This window comes from Cynocephalus volans, chromosome 2 (genome assembly GCF_027409185.1).
Source record: "Cynocephalus volans isolate mCynVol1 chromosome 2, mCynVol1.pri, whole genome shotgun sequence".
Classification (NCBI taxonomy): domain Eukaryota; kingdom Metazoa; phylum Chordata; class Mammalia; order Dermoptera; family Cynocephalidae; genus Cynocephalus; species Cynocephalus volans.
In genome coordinates, this window is record NC_084461.1 from 158,764,498 (window position 1) to 158,786,292 (window position 21,795).

General features: G+C 38.8%; 1 protein-coding gene across 2 annotated transcripts; it reads left to right on the top strand.

Annotated features, from left to right (window-relative positions):
* The first annotated feature begins 2,893 nt into the window (after positions 1–2,893).
* LOC134369285 (zinc finger protein 454-like) lies at positions 2,894–21,405 on the top strand. 2 transcript variants are annotated; one of them, XM_063085628.1, is made up of 5 exons: positions 2,894–3,004; positions 3,518–3,547; positions 5,104–5,230; positions 5,634–5,723; positions 21,234–21,405. In XM_063085628.1, exons 1-5 carry the CDS (start codon positions 2,972–2,974, stop codon positions 21,380–21,382), a joined length of 429 nt encoding a protein of 142 aa, XP_062941698.1. In that variant the 5' UTR covers positions 2,894–2,971; the 3' UTR covers positions 21,383–21,405. The 2 variants fall into 2 exon arrangements, with proteins under 2 accessions (XP_062941698.1, XP_062941699.1); XM_063085629.1 differs by lacking the exon at positions 3,518–3,547.
* The last annotated feature ends 390 nt before the right edge of the window (positions 21,406–21,795 follow it).

Below are 21,795 nucleotides of genomic sequence, written 5' to 3' on the forward strand. Positions count from 1 at the left end.
CCTAAGACGACCTGATTTGGCCACCAAGGTTGGTACCAGATGGACCGCAGCGACGTCTTGCTGGGTCCCGGGGATCGGCCTCTATGACTGCGTCCAGTCTGGCCTCTCCCCTCCCGATCGAGTCGACTCACCTGACCTGATTATAATCAGGAATTCTACCAACCGAGGTTGGGAATTGCGACCGATTTCAGCTGCAGGAATTCTCCGGAGGTGTGTCTGGGAAGTCCGGGCATGTCGGCAGCGCACCTGGGGCTGAGGAACGTCTCTCAGGAGCTCTCCCCTAGGAGCTCATCCCGACTTGGCCGGAGTGCCGCAGAGTTGACAATTTTCCGAGTGCGAAGGAAATATCTCGCTGGGGCCTCCAAATTTCTGTTTTCTCTCCTTAGATGGCTCTTCCTCAGATAAACACATGGCTTCCTCCATCACTGTATTCAATCTCTGCTCAGATGTTCCCCCTTCAAAGAGAACTTCCTAAAATGCTACTTAAAATAATCCCCAACCCCATCACACCTAACCCCTAACACAGCCTTACTGTGTTATTTCTACTAGATAAATATTTTCTATTTGATTGACTATCTCCCCTATTAGAATTAAACCTCCATGAGTGCAAGATTTTCACTATTTCTCCAGCCCTTAGATTAGAGCCTGACACACAAGTGCTCCACAAATGTCTATAGAATGAAATCTTCAATAAAATCTCAAGCAGAATGCTGTACTGTCACATAAATAATGTCACTGGCACTGCTTCCCAAAAGGTAGCCAACAACTCTTAAGTGACAAACCTCAGGTCACGTTCTTGTTTCTTCACCACCGACAAAAGTTTAAACCCTCATCTTTCTTTCCTGGGCTCCATGAAAACCACATATTCAAAAGCAACTAAGTATCTCTAGTTGGATATTCCAATACATCATCTCATCCTTGCCCGTCCCCACAAAATATCGTCAACAAAAATAAATACTACCATCTCTAAATATCACCCAGTCGTCCAAGATAGACTCCTTGGCATCCAGACTCCTTTCTCTCTCTCACCCCTGCGTATGATGTCACCAAGAACTGAGTTTATTCTACCTCCCGAACATTTCTCACGCACCATTCTCGGTCCCCTTGGCCACCGCCCTGGTTCCAGCCTCCATCAGCTCTGTCCTGAGTCGCCGCAGCAGGATATCCCTGTCCTCTCCGTGCCCCACAAGAGGAAATTACCGTCACGTCTCGACCGAGCTACGCACTGGCCCGACTGCCGGGCCAGACTGGAAGCAACGGGTGCTTTCTCGGGGCCAAGGGTACACTCCTGCCACCCTGTCAGGTCTTTTCGGCGCGATTCTGCGTCAGGAACGCGCCTGACAGTTGTCACCCCTACTGTGTCCTCGGGACCTTTCCCGATCCGCCCTCGTCAGCGATCAGGCGCTGCTCCACTGGACTTACCTCCCTTATCCTATCGTCAACTTTTCGCTGGTCTTTATCTGCCTGGTCGTTACTTCAAAGCAGAGACCGAGTACGAATCCGCACAGAACGGAACGGAATCCGCACAGTCTGGTTGGCGCTCGGGGGTTAGCTGGGTGGGAGGACCGGTAACGCCCCCGCCAAGGCTCCTGGGAAATGTAGTTTCAGCACCAAAGCCACCAGGGCCGGGGCTGAGGGGCGCGTCCCTTTCTCCGCCGATTCTCCCTCTGGGAAGTGGAGTTTGGGAAGCCGTAGTGCTGGAGCCCTAAGACTTGTGGGAATTCGGCTCGGCGGTTCCCAGGGCAACGCGCAAGCGCAGTTCAGATCCGGGCTGCCGACTCCAGCTCATTGTGTTCTGACCGCGATGTCGTTGTTGCGATCTCTCGCTGCCGGCAGAGGCTCCTGGAAGGGCAACCCGGTGGTGACCAAGCACGGTGTCCAAAGCCGCAAAGGGAGAGGCGAGCGGCCGTGGGGTGATCGGGCCTAGGGAGAAGGGCGGAGGGAAAGCCGAGAAGGTCCGTTCTGGAGGACGCTGTTCTAATGTCTCAAACTTCCCGGAATGCACGTCTGCGATTTGATTCCAAACAGAAAAAGGGAGGACGGCCAGGTGTGGAAATCTTGATTTAGGGTCCGAATCTGTGAGTGCAGGAGAAGGAGGATGGGGTCAGGGCCTCTGGAGTGTGTCGTGGAGCAGACTCTGAGAAGCTCAAAGCTCGGTGGTAGACACATTCCCAGTGTGGTTTGGAGTCCTGTATAAGGAACTCGCTGAGGGCAGGGGCAGCCTGGGGACCTGGCAAGGCTGCAGAGGGCGAGAGGGTGGGTTATGTAACCACATTCCTAATTCCCTCTCCCCTCCCTCCGCCTCCCCACCCTCCGCACCCCGACACACACAAATTCACTACTACTGGCCCACCTTTGACTCCAGGTCACCCAAGCGGCCCCGGAGAGAGAATCCTGAGGCCAGAGAAGGATGTGGCCTGAGGGACTTCAACGATGAAGATCCAGCCTTCTTAGCTAGCCTCCTCCCCCTCTTCCTTCAGTGCCTTCTAAGGATTAGGTAGCTGTCCAAGAGGAGGCACAATTGTCTTGAGACCTCAGGAGGCTTAGAGGTAAAGCCCGGAGGGTGGGTCGAGAACGTGAGAACTGGGGCTGGAGCAACCTTTCTGCGAGGAGAAATCAATGTACTTAAGATACAGAAGAGAAAACTTGGAGGATTTGACTAGGGGGGGAAAGTAGCAGCATGGTGAGCCATTCACTTCACAGTGGAGACAAGCAGAAATACCCTCAGAAGGGGGAGACAGAATTGGGAGCAAATAGGGACTAAAGAACTCACTGCCTCAGTATTGGAGGACTCCCAGGATGTGAATGCCCGGTGCCTCTCTCCGGACTATGTGATACCTTTTGACCCAGTCATCTCCTTGTAACAGGTGTGTAGGCATTTCTAGCCTAAGGAGTCGCGCAGTTGCAAAGCTCCGCATCTGCCTCCTCTGCACTTTGCCTATCCCTAGGAGGGCTCATCAGAGAAGAAAGAATGGCTGTCAGACACCTGCCAACAGTAGTCCAGGTGAGTGAGGGATTGTGGTGGGGATTTTCCCCCCTAACCTGCCTTTTAGATTTGAAGAGTGTGGGCATGTTTCCCCTGACCAGGAGCTTTTCTCCCAATCCGGTCTCACCCAGACGCTTGACCTTAGTTGTTCCCTCTCCATATTTGGGCTCATCCTAGTGGGTGTTGGAGCTAAGTAACTTGCTAAAGATCATGTAAGTGGCACAATTGGGACTGGAACTCAGGTTCATCTGAAATGAAAACCTGTACTCTTTCGCTAGTAAGTTGGGATTTACTGGACTCTTTAAAAAATGACATTTGGCTTTTTACTTCAGAGGAATACTGAGTACCAACAAAATTATTAAAGACTGTGCTTCCAAGTTCAATAAATTCCTAAAAAGCTCTGAGCAGTGCCAGACTCTTTAGAGTAGGAGTATGGACTCTGTTTTGAAGAGAGCAGCATTCATTTCAGTACATAAATTCTGATGCATTTGGTAAAATTGTTCTAACTCCTTCACATTTAAACCTTTCCAGGACAGGAATGTGTGGCAGAAATCAGGAGAGGTAAGTAGCTGGAGGAATGTGCTGTGTTCAACCCAGTTACAACTCATTGGCTGCTCGCACTCCTCCTCTTGATTCCTGACTTGTCCTTTGGGACCCATCTCAGGCACCAGTTTTTCTGTGAAACATACCACCACGGTGCAGTCTACAGTGGTATTTCCTTCCCCTAATCTTTTCCTCAAATCCATTGTTGGTGTTGACGATTTATTTGTTTACAGGCTGCCTTAATTTGGTTGCCATTCAACAGACATGTATTAGGGATGAAAAATGTGCTAGGTATTATGGTTGATTCTAGAAATACAAAGGTAAACAATAATCTGTGACAAATTGGTTCATGAGTTCAATTCAAAGTGCCAGTGCTAAAGCAGCATATCTTGGCTGCCTGCTATGTAGGGTACAGGTAATAGAAACCTAATTCAGACTACCTTAAGCAAAAGCACACATTTACTGGAAAGATGCTGAGGTATCTCCCCAAATCCAAAGGCAAAGAAACAGCTGGACTTTGGCTGTGGAAGTGGAGTCTAGAATAATCTAAAAGTCCTTCCTCTTGGACTTTTGGCTTTCTTCTCTGGGCTTCTGCCTAATTCTTTCTCAATATACACCAGCTCCTTTGGCTTCCCAGCCAGCTGGGAAGACCAGGTCTGAAAGACCTGCTGAATTTTACATGTCAGATTTCAGGTACCCTGAGGGAGACTATCTCCTCTCTGTCGCTCTTTCAGAGTTTCTAAGGAAGGGACTAGTTGTAGTCAGAGTGGACTAGGTCTCATTATTCAGAATGACTATTTCCATAGGACCCATGTGTGTGTTGGGGTTGGGCAGGTGGGCAATAGAAGAAAAGCGGAATTTGCTGAACAACAAATAATAGGAGCTGAGCACACGGGCCATGTTCTGGATGCTGGGAAGTCAAGGAGATCTAGGAAGAGTCCATACCTTCATGGAGTTAACAGTCCAGTGGGGCAGACTGAAAGTAAACCAAAAATCACAATAAAAGGGGACAATGCACATTTTTAATTTAATCTTTCAGAAGAAATAGTTTGTCAGCCAATTTTTATTCTCTAATATGAAGCTTTTGAAGAAAGAAGTTATTAAATCTAATGTATAGAAGAAAAAAAGGGGGAGGGCAATGCATTGATGGGCCCACACAGGTGACTGGTGACTGTAGGAGTGGTCAGGGAAGGCTGTCCTGAGGAAATAATGTCTCAGCTGAGACTTGAGTAGGATTTGGTGGTATGGGGTGGGGGTAGAGGCAGGGCTGGCAGATTGAGGGAAGTGGGAGAAAATGTTCTGGGCAAAATGAACAGCAAGTGTGAAGTGCCAGTGCTAAAGCAGCATATCTTCGCTATAGCATGTGTCTCTTCAAAGGAGGGAACAAAGTCTAACACAAAGCAAGGTCCCTAGGAGACTCTGGGGAAATGCCTAACTTGTCACAGAACACTAGCTCCCTGTATGCCAACATCCCTCAAACTCCACGAGCTCCTAGGAGCTGCCAGCCCCAGCCTTTCCCAGAGAACCAGGTGAAGGGTAGCCCCTGGTCAGTGAGAATGGATTTGCTATTACAGGGATCAGTGACCTTCAAGGATGTGGCTGTGCTCTTCACCCAGGAAGAATGGGGGCAGCTGAGCCCTGCCCAGAGGGCCCTGTACAGGGATGTGATGCTGGAGAACTACAGCAACCTGGTCTCCCTAGGTAAGGGGGGGAGCCTCAGAAGGCTTATCTTCACTTTTGGTATTCTCTTTGGGACCGCATAGAAGATTGGGCTGGAAATGGGTGGACTGAGGATGCTGTCTTCAAGGCTGCCTCCTGCCTATCGCTGGTGTCCCAGGATTCTTTTGGAGTCTACGTGCACATACCTCAAAAGTAGGTAGGAGTTGAATTCTCCTTCTTTTCAGGCAGGGAGAGTGACATGGGAAGAGACTGTGTCAGGCCCGAGCCATCTTTTCCTCCTCCTGGGAACACGTCTTCACCTGGGCCTTCCTATCAAGTCACTTTTTCCAGGAAGCTCTGAGGATCAGGTCTCATTCTTGCAATGGTTTTTTTATCTTTGGTATGAGCAGATGTGATCTATGTTTTTTTTCCCCTTCAAAAACAGGACTCTTAGGACCGAAACCAGATACATTTTCCCAGCTGGGACAGGGGGAAAAATGGATGCCAGAGGATGCTTCAGGCGGCTTCTGTCTTGGTAAGAACTGAGGGTAGGGGAGGCATTGGGAGAAGCGCAGCTGGTCAGGGTGGGCCTGGAGGCTCAGCAAATGTGTCAGGCCTGTGGATTGAGAACTGAGCATCTTTTCACTTCCTGTTCATCTCAATCTCATGTTGCCACTTTTGTCCCAATGAGCATTGCCAAACTGTAGCACTCCTTTCTTGTGGCAGTTTGTGCCTCTCTGAACCCTCCCCTCCATAATTTTTCATCTCTCCCTATTTGGCACAGATGAATAGAGTCTCCAGTTTAGAGAAGACCACAAAGGTCATCTTGGCAGCTCTCCCTGCGCCCCACGCTTGAGAGTCTTGTTCAGCATCTGACAGTGCAGTCTCTGCTTGCACTTCAGTGACTGAGGAGGAACCACACTGGGTTACACACAGCAGGGCGGCTCTGGTTGTAAGAACCAGTTATCATCTGCCTGTTAAGGCGTCTCTTCTTCTAGCTGAACATTGCACAGTTTTTCAGCTGCCTCCATGTTTGTTCATACAGGTGGACATACATCAACCAGCATTTAACTGCCCCCTACCCTTTGCCAGGCACCGTGGTAGATATCATGCTGTATCACTCACACCTCGCCCAGCTCTTGGCACCTCATAGGTGGCAAAGACTTGTTGCCTGGAGATACAGAGAACGTGACATAGTGGCTGTTATTTGTCTTGAGGAGCACATTGTGTCTGGTAGCTTAAGGGCAGAGGTGTGTCCTCCCCGCCCCCAACCTCTGATATTCTAGATAGCTTATTGCCTTATCCAAGACACTATGTTTCACTTTCAGCTAGCATTTTGCAGGCTGTAAAATATTTCTACAAACCTTTTGTTATTGATTTTTCACAGTAACCTAGTGAAGTAGACTGGAATTTATATATTACAGTAAATAGCTATATACTTGGAATATCTAGGACCCACTCTGTTATGGAATTTAAATATCTTAACTCCAAAACTCTGTTATCGAAGAAAAATATCTTTTAACTTACACCAGTAGTACTCTGAATGTTTCCTGAATTTATATGTTCTATTATGACTAAACTAAGGCATTTTAAATATTTTATTCTGTATTATACAAGCAGTGTTATAACAAAAAAGGGTGTAATTAAACAAAATAAATTCATCCACAGGCCTACTACTCTGGCATAATGTTTTTATTTAAATCATTTAATCATTCATTTATTCATCATTGCCACTAATTCTTTATTGTAATTGTGTGGAGGAATGTGAATATAAAGAAGGACTTTTATGCCTTGAAGAGATTTTAGAGTCAGGTGTGGGTGGTGACATGAAAATACTGTTACGGTTGAGTCCTTCCCAGGTCTCTTTCCCAACCATGTGTTTTATCATATCTTATTCTGGAGATGCCACCACTTGAGCCAGTTTATGCAGGATGAGTAGCAGTTTAGCCAGTCAGACATATCTCCCAATAAAGTTTTATACCTCCCCCACATTTCCCATAAAAGCTGTTTGTAGATAGAACCATCTCCTCTTTTTTTTAACGGGAAATTGTTGATATAAAGAAATTCTAATTAGTCATTTCCAAGTATTTATTTCCCTCTCGTCACTGTCTACAACTTCAAAGACCCTATAGAACAATACCAATAGGTTTTATTTCTGATTTTCTAGGTATTGGATCTACAACTTTTTCATTGTTGTACTAATTATTCTTGGTTTAGAATAGACACTTATTTTTAATCTTAGTAAGAAAAGTTCTTCTGGTAGACAGTTTTCCTTGTTAATTTTTCTGTTCTCTGGGCCATGAGATAGTAGAGGGGGAGAGAGCTGACATTGGAACCCCTGGATCAGCACCATGCTGGGGGATTTGGGGGGATTTATGTTACCTGCCCCGTTTAATCCTTACAGCATGTGAAGCAAGTGTGATTAACTCTACAGAAAACTGAGCTTTAGTGTGGTTGACTAATTTGGACTGATTTAATGTAGCTATTAAGTGATAAGCCAGGATTAGTGTGAAGCTAGCATGAGAACCATCTGACCCTTAAACTGTTGTATTTTCTTCCTTTCTCCAAAATAGCTGTAATTACACAGAAATTGTTCACTCAATTTCTTGAACTGCCTGATCCCTTAATTTGAGTAGTTTGCTACTGTAGTACACACTGTAATTTCTTCCTTATTTATTAATCCATGTAGGTTTCTTTTCGTTACATCAATTGTACCCTTTAGCTTTAACTTATCTCTTTTGAGCTATGAAATGTATTAGTTTACTAATATGCATAGTATTTATTTATAATTTTAACATTATATATTATTTTCTCTGTCTCATTTTCTGTTTTATCTGCATTTTTTTCTCTTAAGTTTGCTGGGAATTTTTTTTTAAAAGAACTAGGTCTTATTTATTGCTCTTACATGTTGTAATTTTATTTCTACACTTATCATTATCATTTCCTTTTTTCACTTTAAAATAAATTTATTTTGAATACTATACAATGTATATACAAAAAAGAATATGTAAATTTTTGAATAGTTTAAAGAATAAGGAAACGATACCTGTACCCCACCATCCACCTTCAGACATGAAACGTAGCAGCGCGTTTGAAGTCCAGTGTGCTCCTCCTTGTTACATCTTCCTCCTTTTACACACAGAGAGCCACTAGCTTAAATTTTACATTAGTATCTCCTGTGCTTCGCTTTGTGGGTTTACCACATATGTCTGTAGCTCTAAGCAATATTCATTTGCCTTTGTATGCTTTAAAACTGGGTATATATGTATTGTGCTATAGATACCTTTCCATGTTTTTTCAAATCCATGCTGAGTTACATAGCTCTATGTCATTTTTTTACCTGCATTTTGATATTCCTTCAGTGACTATACCTTAATTTATCCGTTCTCCTGCTGATGGACATGTAAGTTGTTTCCAGACTTTTTGCTGTTATGTATAATGCTGACCTGAATTTTCTTGTACATAAGAGGGTACTTAAAAAAATTCATGGAAAGATTGTATTATCTTTTTTTTTAATATACATATTTATGGGGTACAGAGTTGACTATCAGTATTTGTGTACAGTATGTGATGATCAAATCAATATTAGCAGCATGTTCATCATTACAAATTGTAATTACTTTTTGTGTCCCATATCTAATTATTCTCATTCCCCTCCCCACCTTTTTCCCACCTCTAGTAACTCTAGGTCTGTTCTTTCCTTCTGAAAGTTCAACATTTTATTATGGTCTTTATATCTTTCTTTGTTTCTTAGCTCCCATTTATGAGTGAGGACATGTTGTATTTCTCTTTCTGTGCCTGGCTTATTTCACTTAACATAATTTTCTCCAAGTTCATCCATATTGCTGTGAATGGCAGAATTTCATTCTTTTTTACGGCTGAGTAGTATTTCATTGTGTATATATACCAAATTTTCCTTATCCAGTCTTCCATTGATGGACATTTAGCTTGGTTCCATATCTTGGCTACCGTAAATAAAGCTACAGAGAACATGGGAATGCAGGTATTGCTTTCAACATGATGATTTCCATTCCTTTGGATATATACCCAGTAGTGGGATTGCTCGATCTTATGGTAGTTCTATTTGTAGTTGTTTGAGAAACCTCCATACTCTCTTTCATAATGACTGTATTAATTTTAAAGTCCCATCAACAGTGTAGAAGAGTTCCCTTTTCTCCACATATTTGCCAGCATTTGTTATTCTCAGTCTTTTTGATATAGCCAGTCTAGCTGGGGTGAGATGATATCTCAGTGTGGTTTTGATTTGCATTTCCCTGATACTTAGTGATGCTGAGCATTTTTTTCATGTACCTGTTAGCATTTGTATGTCTTCCTTTGAAAAATGTCTATTCAGCTCCTTTGTCCATTTTGTAATTGGATTATTTGGTTTTTTTACTGTGAAGTTATTTGAGTTCCTTGTATATTCTGGATATTAATCCCTTGTCAGATGTATGGTTTGCACTTATTTTCTCCCATTCAATAGATTGTCTTTTCACTCTGTTGATTGTTTCCTTTGCTATACAAAAGGTCTTTAGTTTGATATAATCCCATTTCCTTATTTTTCCTTTTGTTGCTTGTGCTTTTGGGGTCTTATTCATAAAGTCTCTGCCCAGTCCTACATCCTAAAGTGTTTCCCCTATGTTTTCTTCTAAGAGTTTGATAGTTTCAGGTCTTATACTTAAGTATTTAATCCATTTTGAATTGATTTTGGTATTTGAATTCTATTTTTCCACGAACTTTTTGAAGTACCCTTATATTTCCCTATATACAAGAGTTTGGGAGTTTCTTTGGGTGTCTTCATAGAGGTAGAGATATGGGGCTTAAGGGTCTATGCTTCTTCAACTTTACTAGATATTCCCAGATTGTGGTCAAATTAGTTTTTCTAAATTACACTAATATTCAAGTTCCTATTACTTAACATCCTTGCCAAAATTTGGAACTGTCAGGCTTTAAAAAATTTCTGCTAGTCCCATTCCTGAAAAATGGTATCTCATTGTGGTTTTAATTTGTGTTTCCTTCATTGCTAGTGAGGTTGAACATCTTCTCATATTTTTGCTGGTTATTCGTGTTCTGTGATTTACATATCCTTATTTTTTGCCCATTTTCTATTATAGCTTATCTTTTTCTATCCATCCTTAGGCATTCTATATGAATATATATTGAGGAATCTATACTTTATCAGTTAATATATATATATATATGTGTGTGTGTGTGTCAGTTATCTCCTCCCAGTCTAAAGCTTATCTTGTCTCTTCAGTAATAACAGAGGTTCTTACTTAATGAAGTAAAATATATCAGTCTTTATCTTTACGATCTTTATTATTAGTGCTTTCTGTTTCCTGTTTAAATAATCTTTTCCACACTTAGATCCACAAGGAAAGGACTTTGTCTTGTTTGCTATTATATCCTCAGCATACCAGGTCTCAGTATGTATTTGTTGAATGAAAGAATGAGTTTCTAATAGTTTCAAATTTACTTTTGTCTTTTTTTTTTCTTGTTTAAGTCTTGTCAGAGGTTTGTCTTTTTTATTAGATTTTTAATGAATAAACATTAGACTTTGCTGATCCTTTCTATTTTACCTTTATTTCATTAATTTTTGCTCTTTAATTTTACTTCTTTCCTTCAACTTTTTTGGAGTTTATTCTTTTTTTCTTTATCTTTATTTTTAGTATTTATTTTTTATCAAAGTAATGTATGCTTTTTACTTTAATGAAATTCTACAAAGTTTATTATGAACTGTGGTGGTTCCTTGTCCCTCCTCCCCATTTCCCCCTCTCCAGAAGTAACCACTTTCTCTTCTTTTAGCTGATTATTTTATATATTTGTTTCCATGTCTCCAAGTAACATGTTTGTACTGGTACATCTTGACTTTTCAATTTTAGACATTATTTATTAAATTCTTTCTATAAAAAATGAGGATTAAACTTAACCCCCACACCCACCCCCCAACTACTCTCACTTACTGCCTTTTCCATTCCCTGTCCTCCAAGTGCAGTGTAATTTTGTTTAAGTCAATAATCAGTTTATGTTCTTAAACACTAGTCATAACTGATCTGTGTAGTAGATTATGACAACTTTTGCTTTCCTAAGCAATCTATTCCCAGAGTTTATTGGTTCTTAGTTTAGTTTATATTGATCACTAATTGATCTCAACCCTTCTCCAGTTGTCTTCATCTCATCTGGAGCCTTCTGACCTCTTCCTTTCTAGTATTGTCGGCCTTCTACATCAGTGTCCAGCTGTCATCCTCCTGTAAATCCCCTTCCTTCCTTTCTGGGTCTTTCCTGAGCTGTTAACTGTGTGCCATGTCGTCTTTCTTGGTTTAGTTTCTCCTTTTGGTGGCACACTTCTTCCAATAGCTTCCTAAGAAAGGATGCATGGGAATAAGTATTTTATAACCTAGCAGGTCTGTAAATATCTTTTTTGTCTCTGACACTTTATGGATCATTTGACTGGATAGAATTCAGCATTGGAAATCATTTTCCTTCAGAATTTTGACATTACTCCATTGTTTTCTTGACCTCAAGCTGCTGTTGAGGAATTCAAAATCATTCTGATTCTTAATCATTTGTGACCTGTTTTTCCTCTCTGAAAACTTGGTGGATCTTCTCATTCATTCCAGTGTTTTTAAGTTTCTCAGTGATGTGCCTTGGTGTGGTTCTGTTTTTATCCACTGAGCATTGGTGAACCTTTGGTTGAGTATTTGGTGAGCTTTTCCATCTAAACTTCCTGCCCTTTGGTTCTAGAATACTTTCTTCTCTTATTGTTTGATTTCACCTTCAATTCTCTCTTTTTCTCTTTGTTGAGTGCTTGATACTGGACCTCCTGAACTGGTCTTCCTATTTTCTTATCTTTTTAATCAAAATTTCCATCTTTTATGATTTTTTTGTTCTACTTGTTGACAAGCGTCCTCAATTTTATTTTCCAACTCTTCTATTAAGGATTTTATTTATTTATTTTTATATTTTGGTGGCTGGCATGTACAGGGGAGGCTTTTAAAATAATTTTTAATCAGATTCATTAAAATATAATTACATGCAATAAAATTCACCAATTTTAAATGTAAAATTTGATCAGTTTTGACAAATCTATACAATTGTGTAACCATCACCAAATCAGGAAAAATAACATTTTGATAACCCCCCAAAAGTTTTCTCTTACCACTTTGTCATTAATCCCTTCCTCTGTCCCCAGCCCCTGACAACCACTGATCTTTCTGTCACTATCAGTTTACCTTTTCCAGGATTTCATGTGAATGGAATTATACAGTATGTACTCTTTTGTGTCTAACTTCTTTCACTAAACATAATACCTTTGAGATTCATCCTGTTTCATGCATCAGTATTTCCTTGCTATTGCTGAGTAGCATCCCATTGTATGGATATCCCACATTTATTCATCCATTCATCATTAATGAACATTTGAGTTGTTTTCAGTTTGGATTAAAGCCACTATGAACATTCTAGTACAACTTTTTGCATGGATATATTTTCAGTTCATATGTTTTTTCGTAGGTATATGTTTTCACTAGGGTAAATGCTTAAGAATAGGATTGTTGGTTGTTTACTAAGTGTGTGTTTAACTTTATAATAAGGTGAGAAACAATTTTCAAAATTCCCATTCCACATTGCATTTCTACAGCCATGTACACAAGGTCTAATTGTTTCTTATTACACTGGTTAGAACCTCCAGTACAGTGTTGAGTAGCAGCCATGAGAGAGGCATCCTTGCCTGTTCCCTATCTTAGGGGGAAAGCATTCAGTCTTTTATCATTGAGTATGATGTAGCATTTTTTTCTAGATGCCCTTTATCAGATTGAGAAAGTTTGTATCCATTCCTGGTTTGATGAGTTTTATCATAGATGGACACTAAATTTTTGTCAAATGTTTTTCTCAACCCTTAAGATGAAGCTGTGGTTGATAGAAGAATTCCATTAATTGGCTTTTAAATGTCAAGTCAAATTTGTATTCCTGAGCTAAACCAAACTTAGTCTTGATTTATTATCCTTTTTAATTATTGCTGGAATTAATTTGCTAACATTTTGTTAAGGATTTTTGCACTGATGTTCATGAGGGATATTAATAGATAGTTTTCTTTCCTTGTAATATCTTTGTTCTGGTATCAGAGTAAGGTTAGCCTGACAAATGAATTGGGAGGTTTCCTCTTCTGTTTTCTGGGAAGATTTGTGTAGAATTAGCATTATTTCTTCATTATATGTTTGGTAGAGCCAGTAAAGTCTTCTGGGCCAGTAGCAGAAGACGTATGGACAGTTTTAAACTGAAAATTAGGTTTCTGCAGCTTTCTTCTCAACTGTGTTCCACAGATTTTTAGCTGCTTTGGGCTCCCCAAACCCTCATCTCTGTCATCTGAATTCGTTGAGACCCCTGGGCTCTGTTTTGGCCCTGTGATGTGACCTGGAATCTGTCTGCTGGGACTAAACTGGGACATTCAAAGGTCTTGTTTCTCTTCTCTCAAGGATCATCTCTCTTTGCCACCATTGTCCACTGCCTAAAAATGGTTGTTTCATTTTTTTCCCTGGTTTTCTAATTGTTTATAGCAGGAATTCTCTATTAATTTTCAAGAATTCTTGTTTCTGTGAATACTGTTTTTTTTTTTAAATAAGCTCTTATTCATGTTTTACAGTTAAAATATCTTAATCTCTAAACATTGATTTTCAAAAACATTTTCTTCTCTCACCATAGGCTCTACTTTCTCTAATTTTCTGTTTGATTATTTTGGTATCTTTTTCTTGTTTGAGGCTTTACTCAACTATCTAGTAATCCCTGATTGCCTAAACATTTTCAGTGGGAGGACTAAAGTCTTTTTTTAGAAGCTCTGCATGAGTGAGTGAGGTTTCAGTCTTCAACATGGTTTTCCTGCCACCAGTTTCCATGCTGCCTTCAGTCTAGAGCAGCTTTGTTTTACTCTCTCCAGGAGAAAAAGCATCTGGTCTTTTGCCAGCTTAGGAGAGGGAAATCCTCCAGCTCCTCTGAGTTGGGAAGAGGGTCTGGGGACCTAAACTACTGGTAAACTGATCTTAAACCAGTCCTCCTTATTTTATCTATCCCCATTCTCTACTTCCAGATATACCTGATCGTGCCAATTCTTGAATCTTTTGGTGATTTGAAAGTAAATTGGGCCAGTTTTTAGTCCCTTCCTGGGTGTGGAGCATAGGGGCTTGGAGCATAGTACTTGCACGCCTCACTTCAAACTCTAGAATTACATATTTTAAAACCATATATATTTTAATGTGGCGGAGTGTACCTATGGCTATGGCTGCTTAATTCAGCCCACCCTGAAGTGACCTGGGCCCCAGTGAATGCCGACCCCTAGTACTCACACCGAGCCTGCTCCATCACTCAGCATTCAGAGTCACTTTCAGTTAAGTCCTGGCTTCCCACACCCCAGTTAATTCCAGTGTGGTAAAACTAGGATGCGTTTTGACAAGAAAAGGCTTCAATAAACATAGCTATCCAATAGCTGCTAGAAAAGAAATCTGGAAATCAGTTATTTTTGTTGATCATTTTTGAAAGCCATCTCCCAGAGGTAAACTTTTTTGAAGTATAACGTAATAGAGAAAAGTAAATAAATCATAAGTATACAACTCTATGAATTTTTACAATGTAAACATATCTGTCTAATCAGCATCCATATCAAGTAATAAATCTCTACCAGCATCTCAGAAACCTTCCAGTCCCCTCTCAGTTTCTTATGTCCCAAAGGTAAACTTAACCTGATCATAGCTTTGTTTTACCTGTTTTAAACGTTATGTAAATGTAATCATAGATTTTGCACTGTTTTGTGTCTCGCTTATTTCTTTCGCCATATGTTTGCTATTCATCCATATTGTGGTGTGTAGCAGTAGTTGGATCATTCTCATTGCTGCATTAAGTACTTCACTGTGTAAACCTATCACTATTTGTTTATTCTACTATTGATAGACATTTGGTTTATTTCTAGTATGGAGCTATTATGAATAGTAATGCTATGTACACTCTTTTGCATGTCTTTTAGAGAATACATAGAGAATACATTTCTCTTGTGCATAAGGCTAGGAGTACAATGTTTATGCATATACAAACTTTAGTAGACATTGCCAACTACTTTTCCAAAGTGGTTAAACCAGTTTATACTCTAACTAGCTGGATATACAAGTTCTGTATCTTTTTATATAGTTGGTATTATCACTTTCATTACTTTTTTTTTTTTTTTTTTTTACCATTCTAGAGGATGTATGGGGTATCTCACTGTAGCTCAACTTATGACTGATGAAATCGGTCATCCTTTTATTTATATTAATCACTTAAATATCCTCTGTTGTGAAGTATCTATAGGTCTTTCCCCCGTTTTTTATTCAGTTGCCTGACCTCTTCTTATTGATTTATAGAGTTGTATGAGTATAATCAGGATTTGAGTTCTCTGTCGTATGCATGTATTGCAAATATTGTTTCCCACTCTGGATAATGATGTCATTTGATAAACAGAAGTTTTTAAGATAAATTTTTAAGATAGTTTAATTCATCAGGGGTTTTTTTCCCTATGGTTAATGTTTTTTGTGACCTACTTAAGAAATCTTTTCATACCCAAATGTCATGAAGATCTTCTGGGTTTTCTTCTAGGAGCTTAATTTTTTTGTCTTTCATATTTAGGTCTACAGTCCACATAGAAGGTTCATTACTCATTCTTTTCCATATGGGTTCCAGTTGACCCAGGATCGTTTATTAGAAAAACCGTCTTTTCCCCATTGTACTGCACTGTCACCTTTGTCATACAAGAAGTATCTGCAAGTGCATGGGTCTGATTCTGGGTTCTATTATTTCTCCTACTGGTCTATTTGTGTATAGTTCTGTTTCAGCCCTCTCTATTCTGTTTCTTTCTTTCTTTCTTTCTTTCTTTTTGCCAAGTCTTGTACCAACACAACACAGTTTTAATTACTCTAGTATTATAGTGAGTCTCACACTTGATGATGTAAATCCTCCAGCTTTGTCTTTTCTTTGCCTTTTTTGAGTATTGGCTATTCAGTTTCCACAAAATTTCTGCTGGGATTTTGGTAAGAATTGGCCTGAATCTACAGATTAATACTGCAAAACCTGGGAGTATTCTATTCCATGAACATGGTATATCACTATATTTACTTAGGTTTTCTTTAATTTCTCTGAAATTTTTTTATGGTTTTGTCTTCTGTACAGTTCTTACACATTTTTCATTATATTTATTTCTAAGTATTTGTTGTTTTTGATGCAATTATAAATAGCTTTTGAAAGTTTCATCTTCCAGTTATTTGTTGCTGGTATATAGATATGAGTATACTTTTGGTTTTTATATATTGGTTTTATATCCAGCAGCTTTCTTAAATTCTCCGATTAATTCTAATAGATTTTCTGTAGAATATTTTTTGCATTTTTATATGAACACATTTATGTCATCTCAGGATTTTTATTTCTTCCTTTCCAATCTTTTCTTTTTTTCTTTCTTTCTTTTTTTTTTTTTTTTTTTTTTTACCTTGTCTGGTTAAGATCTCTAATACAGTGTTTAGTAGAAAGTGATAACAGACATGTTTCTATTTCATTTCAATCTATAGGGAATGTTGTCAATATTTTATGATTAACTGTGATGTTTAGTGTAGGTTTTTTGTAGATGCTGTTTATCAGATTAATGAAGTTCTGCTGTTCCTAGCTTGCTACGAGTTTTTATCATGACTGGGTGTTAAATTGGGTCTGATGCCTTTTTAGCATCTATTGAAATAATGATGTGATTTTTCCCCTTTATTTTGTTAATGTGGTGAATGATGTTGAGTGATTGAATTGTGAGAACCTTGAATTTCAACTTCTTTGTGACGTATTATCCCTTTACATGTTACCATCTTTCTTTTACTAATATTTTGTTTAGGAATTCTACATCTGTTTTCCTGAGAAAGAATGGCCTGCGATTTTACATTTTTTAAATGTTCTCATCAGATTCTGGTAGATCGTAATAGCTTCATAAAACCATTTGAAAATGTTTCTTCTTTTTAGTTCTCTGGAAGAGCTTGTGTAAAACTGGTGTTATTTCTTAAACATCTGGAAGAATTCACTAGTGAAGCCATTTGTGTGTGGAAATTTCTTTATGACAAGGTTTTGACTTAAAAATTCAATTTATTTATTAAGTATAAGACTATTCAGATTTTATGTTTCTTCTTTTGTCAGTTTTGGTACATTGTACCTTTGTAGGAATTCAACTCTTTTTTTACACTGTCAAATTTATTGGCATGGAGTTTCTTCATTGTTTTTATTATTTCATAAATCTCTGTAGAATCTGTTCCTGATGTCACCTTTATCACTCCTGATATTGGTCATATGTGCTTTCTTTTTTTGATTTCTCTTTCTAGAGTTCTATCAATTTTTAAATTAATTTCTGCTACCTTTATTATTTCTTTCCTTCCCCTTTGGGTTTAAATTCCTGTTATTTTTCTGATTTCTTGTGATTGATACCTAGATCATTAATTATATATATGTATGGATTATATACATACATATATCAATGGGCATTTTCTTCTACACCTGGCTGTAGCAGCATCCTACAAGTTCCCATTAATGTTTTTAAACAAATTTTAGTTGACACATTGTAATTGCACATACTTATGGGGTACAATCTGATGTTCTGATACACGAACATGTTGTATAATGATTGGGTCAGGGTAGTTAATGTACAGTGATGCCACAGGGCCCAGTGGCTCTGTGGCAGGCCTTCTGGGGCAGGTGGGGCTACTGCCAGACTGGCTGTCTGGCTGGCATGGGCACCTGGGCTCAAGGGCCGTGGGTTGTGCAGGGTGGGTGCACGGTGAATGTGGTGGACCGGTCCTTATTGGTGACTTCCTCACTGAGCAGGTCTGTGGGTTCTCCTGGGGGTAGGGGTTGCTGCGTGAGTTCAGACCCTGGGATTCTTGGTCTTTGTGTTTGGCCTAGGTTCCAGGACAGCAGGGGTCATAGTCCTACAGGCAAACATGTGAACGTGGTAGAATTCTACCACATGCAGCTGCAGAGACTCCCAGCTATTCTCCAAACTGGGTTTTGGGCCTGTGAGGCCTGGGGGAGTCTCTTGTGGCAAGGATTGCTGGCTTTTATGATGGCAGTGGAGGCAGCTGGGCAGGGGCAGGCTGCTTTCTCTGCTCTCTGTGGTGCTATCCGGGTCTTCCGTGCTCCACAAGGATTTCGGCACTCCCCTGGTGCTCTGTAGCGTACTTCTTCCCTAGTTCCAGTCAAAATATATTGTTTGTTTGGGTCTCTTTTTGTCGGAGAACAAGTTCAAGACTCCTCAAATCTGCCATCTTGTTCCTCCCTCTTTTTTTTTTTTGTCATTCAGTTCAAAATATTTTCTAATTTTTGTTGTGATTTCTTCTTTGATCTATTGATTATTTAGAAATGCGTTGCTTAATTTAGAAGCACTTGTGGATTTTCTAATTATCTTTCTGGTATTTTGGTATTCATTTCTGGCTTAATTCTATTGATTTCAGAAAATATATTCTGAATGATCTCAGTCCTATAAAGTGTGTTAATACTTGCTCTATTGCCCAGTATATGGTCAGTTGTGATAAATGTTCTGTGTGCACTTGAAAACAATGTGTATCCTGCCATTGTTGGGTATGGTGTTCTAAGAAAACTAATTAGATCAAGTTTGTTTATAGGACTGTTGAAATCATCCCCATTCTTAATGATTTGATTTCTGAATTACTGAGAGAGATGTGTGAACATCTTCTACTGTGAGTATTGATTTATCTGATTTTCTTGTTCATCCTCTCAGTTTTTCCTTTCTACATTTTGAAGTTATATGCATACAAATGTAGATTTATTATATGTTCCTGGATAAATTGACTTTTTTGTCAATATGATATACCTTAAGTTCTATTTTCTCTAATATCTTGTGATTTGTCTAATATTGATATAGGTATACTAGCTTTCTTTTGGTTAGTGCTTGCATGATATATACTTTTTCATTGTTGATATTTCTGTGTCTATATTTTTGGTACTTTTCTATAAATATCTTTTAGTTGCATTTTATTTTTATTCAGTCTCACAATTTTAATTTTTTAATAGGATAATTTAGATGAGTTATTAATAGGTATGGGATCTGATACCTACTATTATTTATTTTCTGTTCTACTCATCTGCTTTAAATCCATTTTTTTAAGTCTTTTTTGCCTTCTCTCAGACTAATTATTTTTATTGCTCCATTTTCACCCTGTAGGATCTTGTTAATTACCTTCTTTAACTAGTCTTTTAGTGGTAAATCTAATAAGTAAAATCAGATTATTGTCCAAAGTAAATAATTCTCAGACAATACTAGTACCTTAAAACATTAATTCTTCTTCCTCTTACCTTTTGTTATTTTTGCTATGTATTTTAATTTTACATATAATTTCAGTCCCTCAAGACATTTTAATTCTTGTTTTATACAGTCTATTATATCTTTATCCACATATTTACTCTTTACATTGCCTTTCATTCCTTCTTACATTTCCATATTTCCACCAGGGATTATTTTCTTTCTGTCTGGAGCACTCAGTGTCATATTTTAATATGAGTTTGCTGGTGACAAAATTTCTGTTTTTAATTTTAATATCTATTTCATATTCACTTTTGAGGGATAGTTTCTGTTGAATTGGCTATTACATTCTTTTAATGTATCAGATGTTATTTCATTGTCTTCCGGCTTGTTTTTTGTCTTCTTTGAAAAGGCAGCTTTCAGTCTTATTTTTGGTCCTTTAAAGATAACTTATCTTTTTTTCTCATGCAACTTCCAGGATATTCTTTGATTTTAAGTAGTTTTACTATAATGTGCCTCAGTGGGTTTTCTTTGTATGTATCCTTCTGGGAATTTAGAGTGCTTTTCGAAATTCATTTTTCAGTATTTATCTTTTCAAATAATGTTTTTACTCCATTCTTTCTCTCCTCTAATTCCAGAACTTTATTCACACATATATTCAACCTTTTCACCATGTCCTATATGTCTTTTTTTTGTTTTTTTTTATATGTATTTTCTAGTTCACTAGTCTTCTCTTTTGCTGTCTCCAATATACTGTTAAATCTATCTACTGAGTTCTTAACTTCAGTTTGTGTTTTCCAATTCTAGAATTCCCATTTGATTCTTTATTCCAATTCTCTGCTGTAATTGTAATTCTCGTTTTCTTGAACATATTAATCACCGTTTTTTTAAAGTTCATGTCTGATAGGTAGCTTTGGTACTTTTGTTCTATTGGTCCTTTTCTATTGTCTGTTTTATATCTTGGGTTCAATTTCTTAGTATTCCAGATACTTTTTGATTGAATCCCTGACATTAGTGTGAAGGAGTACAGAGGCTCTAAATGATGTTATATTACTCCAGAGAAGATTTGCTTTCTCTGCTGATAGGTAGCTAGAGTTCAAGCAAACCACATTAATCCAGCCAGGTACTATGTTAGCTGGAGGTTGGGTTGCAGTGTTTGTAAAGCTTAGCCTTCTTCTTGTTTGCCCTTACTACTCTGTTGTTGCCCTCCAGGACTCCCAGCTGAGAGTTTCATATGTTTACTATTACCTTCCTCCTTGGCAGGTCCTGAATTCTAGGTGTTGGCTCCACAGTACCATAAGACTATAGAAAATTCTGAATTTCTGCTTAGCTTTAGTCTCTTGCCCTGGGAAACTTAAGAATTCAGCAAGTTCTCTGAGGGGAAAAATTACACTAAGTGTTGGGACCACCTCTCTGTATTTCCCTTCCCTCCCAAATATTAAACTGTCAAGTCTGCCTCAGGTGACATTTCATGCCTTCGGACAGATTTTTTTCAGTTCAGATTTTCTAGTTGTTTTCTACAGCAGTGTTTGCTGGTCAACCACAGGCTACTCTTTCATGGCCAGAAGTGAAAGTCATTTCTTAAGATTTTGAGGTTTGTCAATACTAGTGTTCAGCTTTGACCATTCTTTGTTTTGAACAAGGATATATTATTCTGAGCTCAGCAGGATTTTAGCTTTAAAATGTACCTGTTTCATTTTCCTTTCCAGATAATTAAAGGAATTTTTCTTTCTTTTTTTATTATAGCTTACTTCAGGAATGAATGGGAAAGAGAAGCAATGAAAAGGAGACTTTTTCTTGATAGGATTTCACAAGAATCTCTGTGTTTAGTATCTAGTCCTCACATTGCATTTCTTAGTACAGTCTTAAATAGACTTAAGTTAAAAAACAGATAGTCACAAACATACACGAAAAACTAGTAAGCAATCAAGAACTCTACTTCTTAATACCTAAGTACCCAAGAAGCCAAGTGAGATGGTTGTTAAGTGTGAATTTGGGTTTGAAGAAATGAATGACTTTGTTAGTTCATGGGGCATGGTTTCTATCAAGTAGCAGAGTCCCATTTGTAGTGACCAGTATACTCCTTTACCCAGATTCAGGGCCTCTCCCTTCTTGACACACTGGGTATATCTTGGCAGATTTCTTGCTCTGTTCCTAATTTTACATATGGATTTGTAGACATTGCTTCCTCTAAAGCAGCAGGAAGTTCTTACTTTTTATGTAGATATAAGTGTTTCACACAGCCTGGACAGGAGCCTAGGTTTTTATTGTCCATCTGAATGCTAAGATAAGTCTGTAAAACATTAAA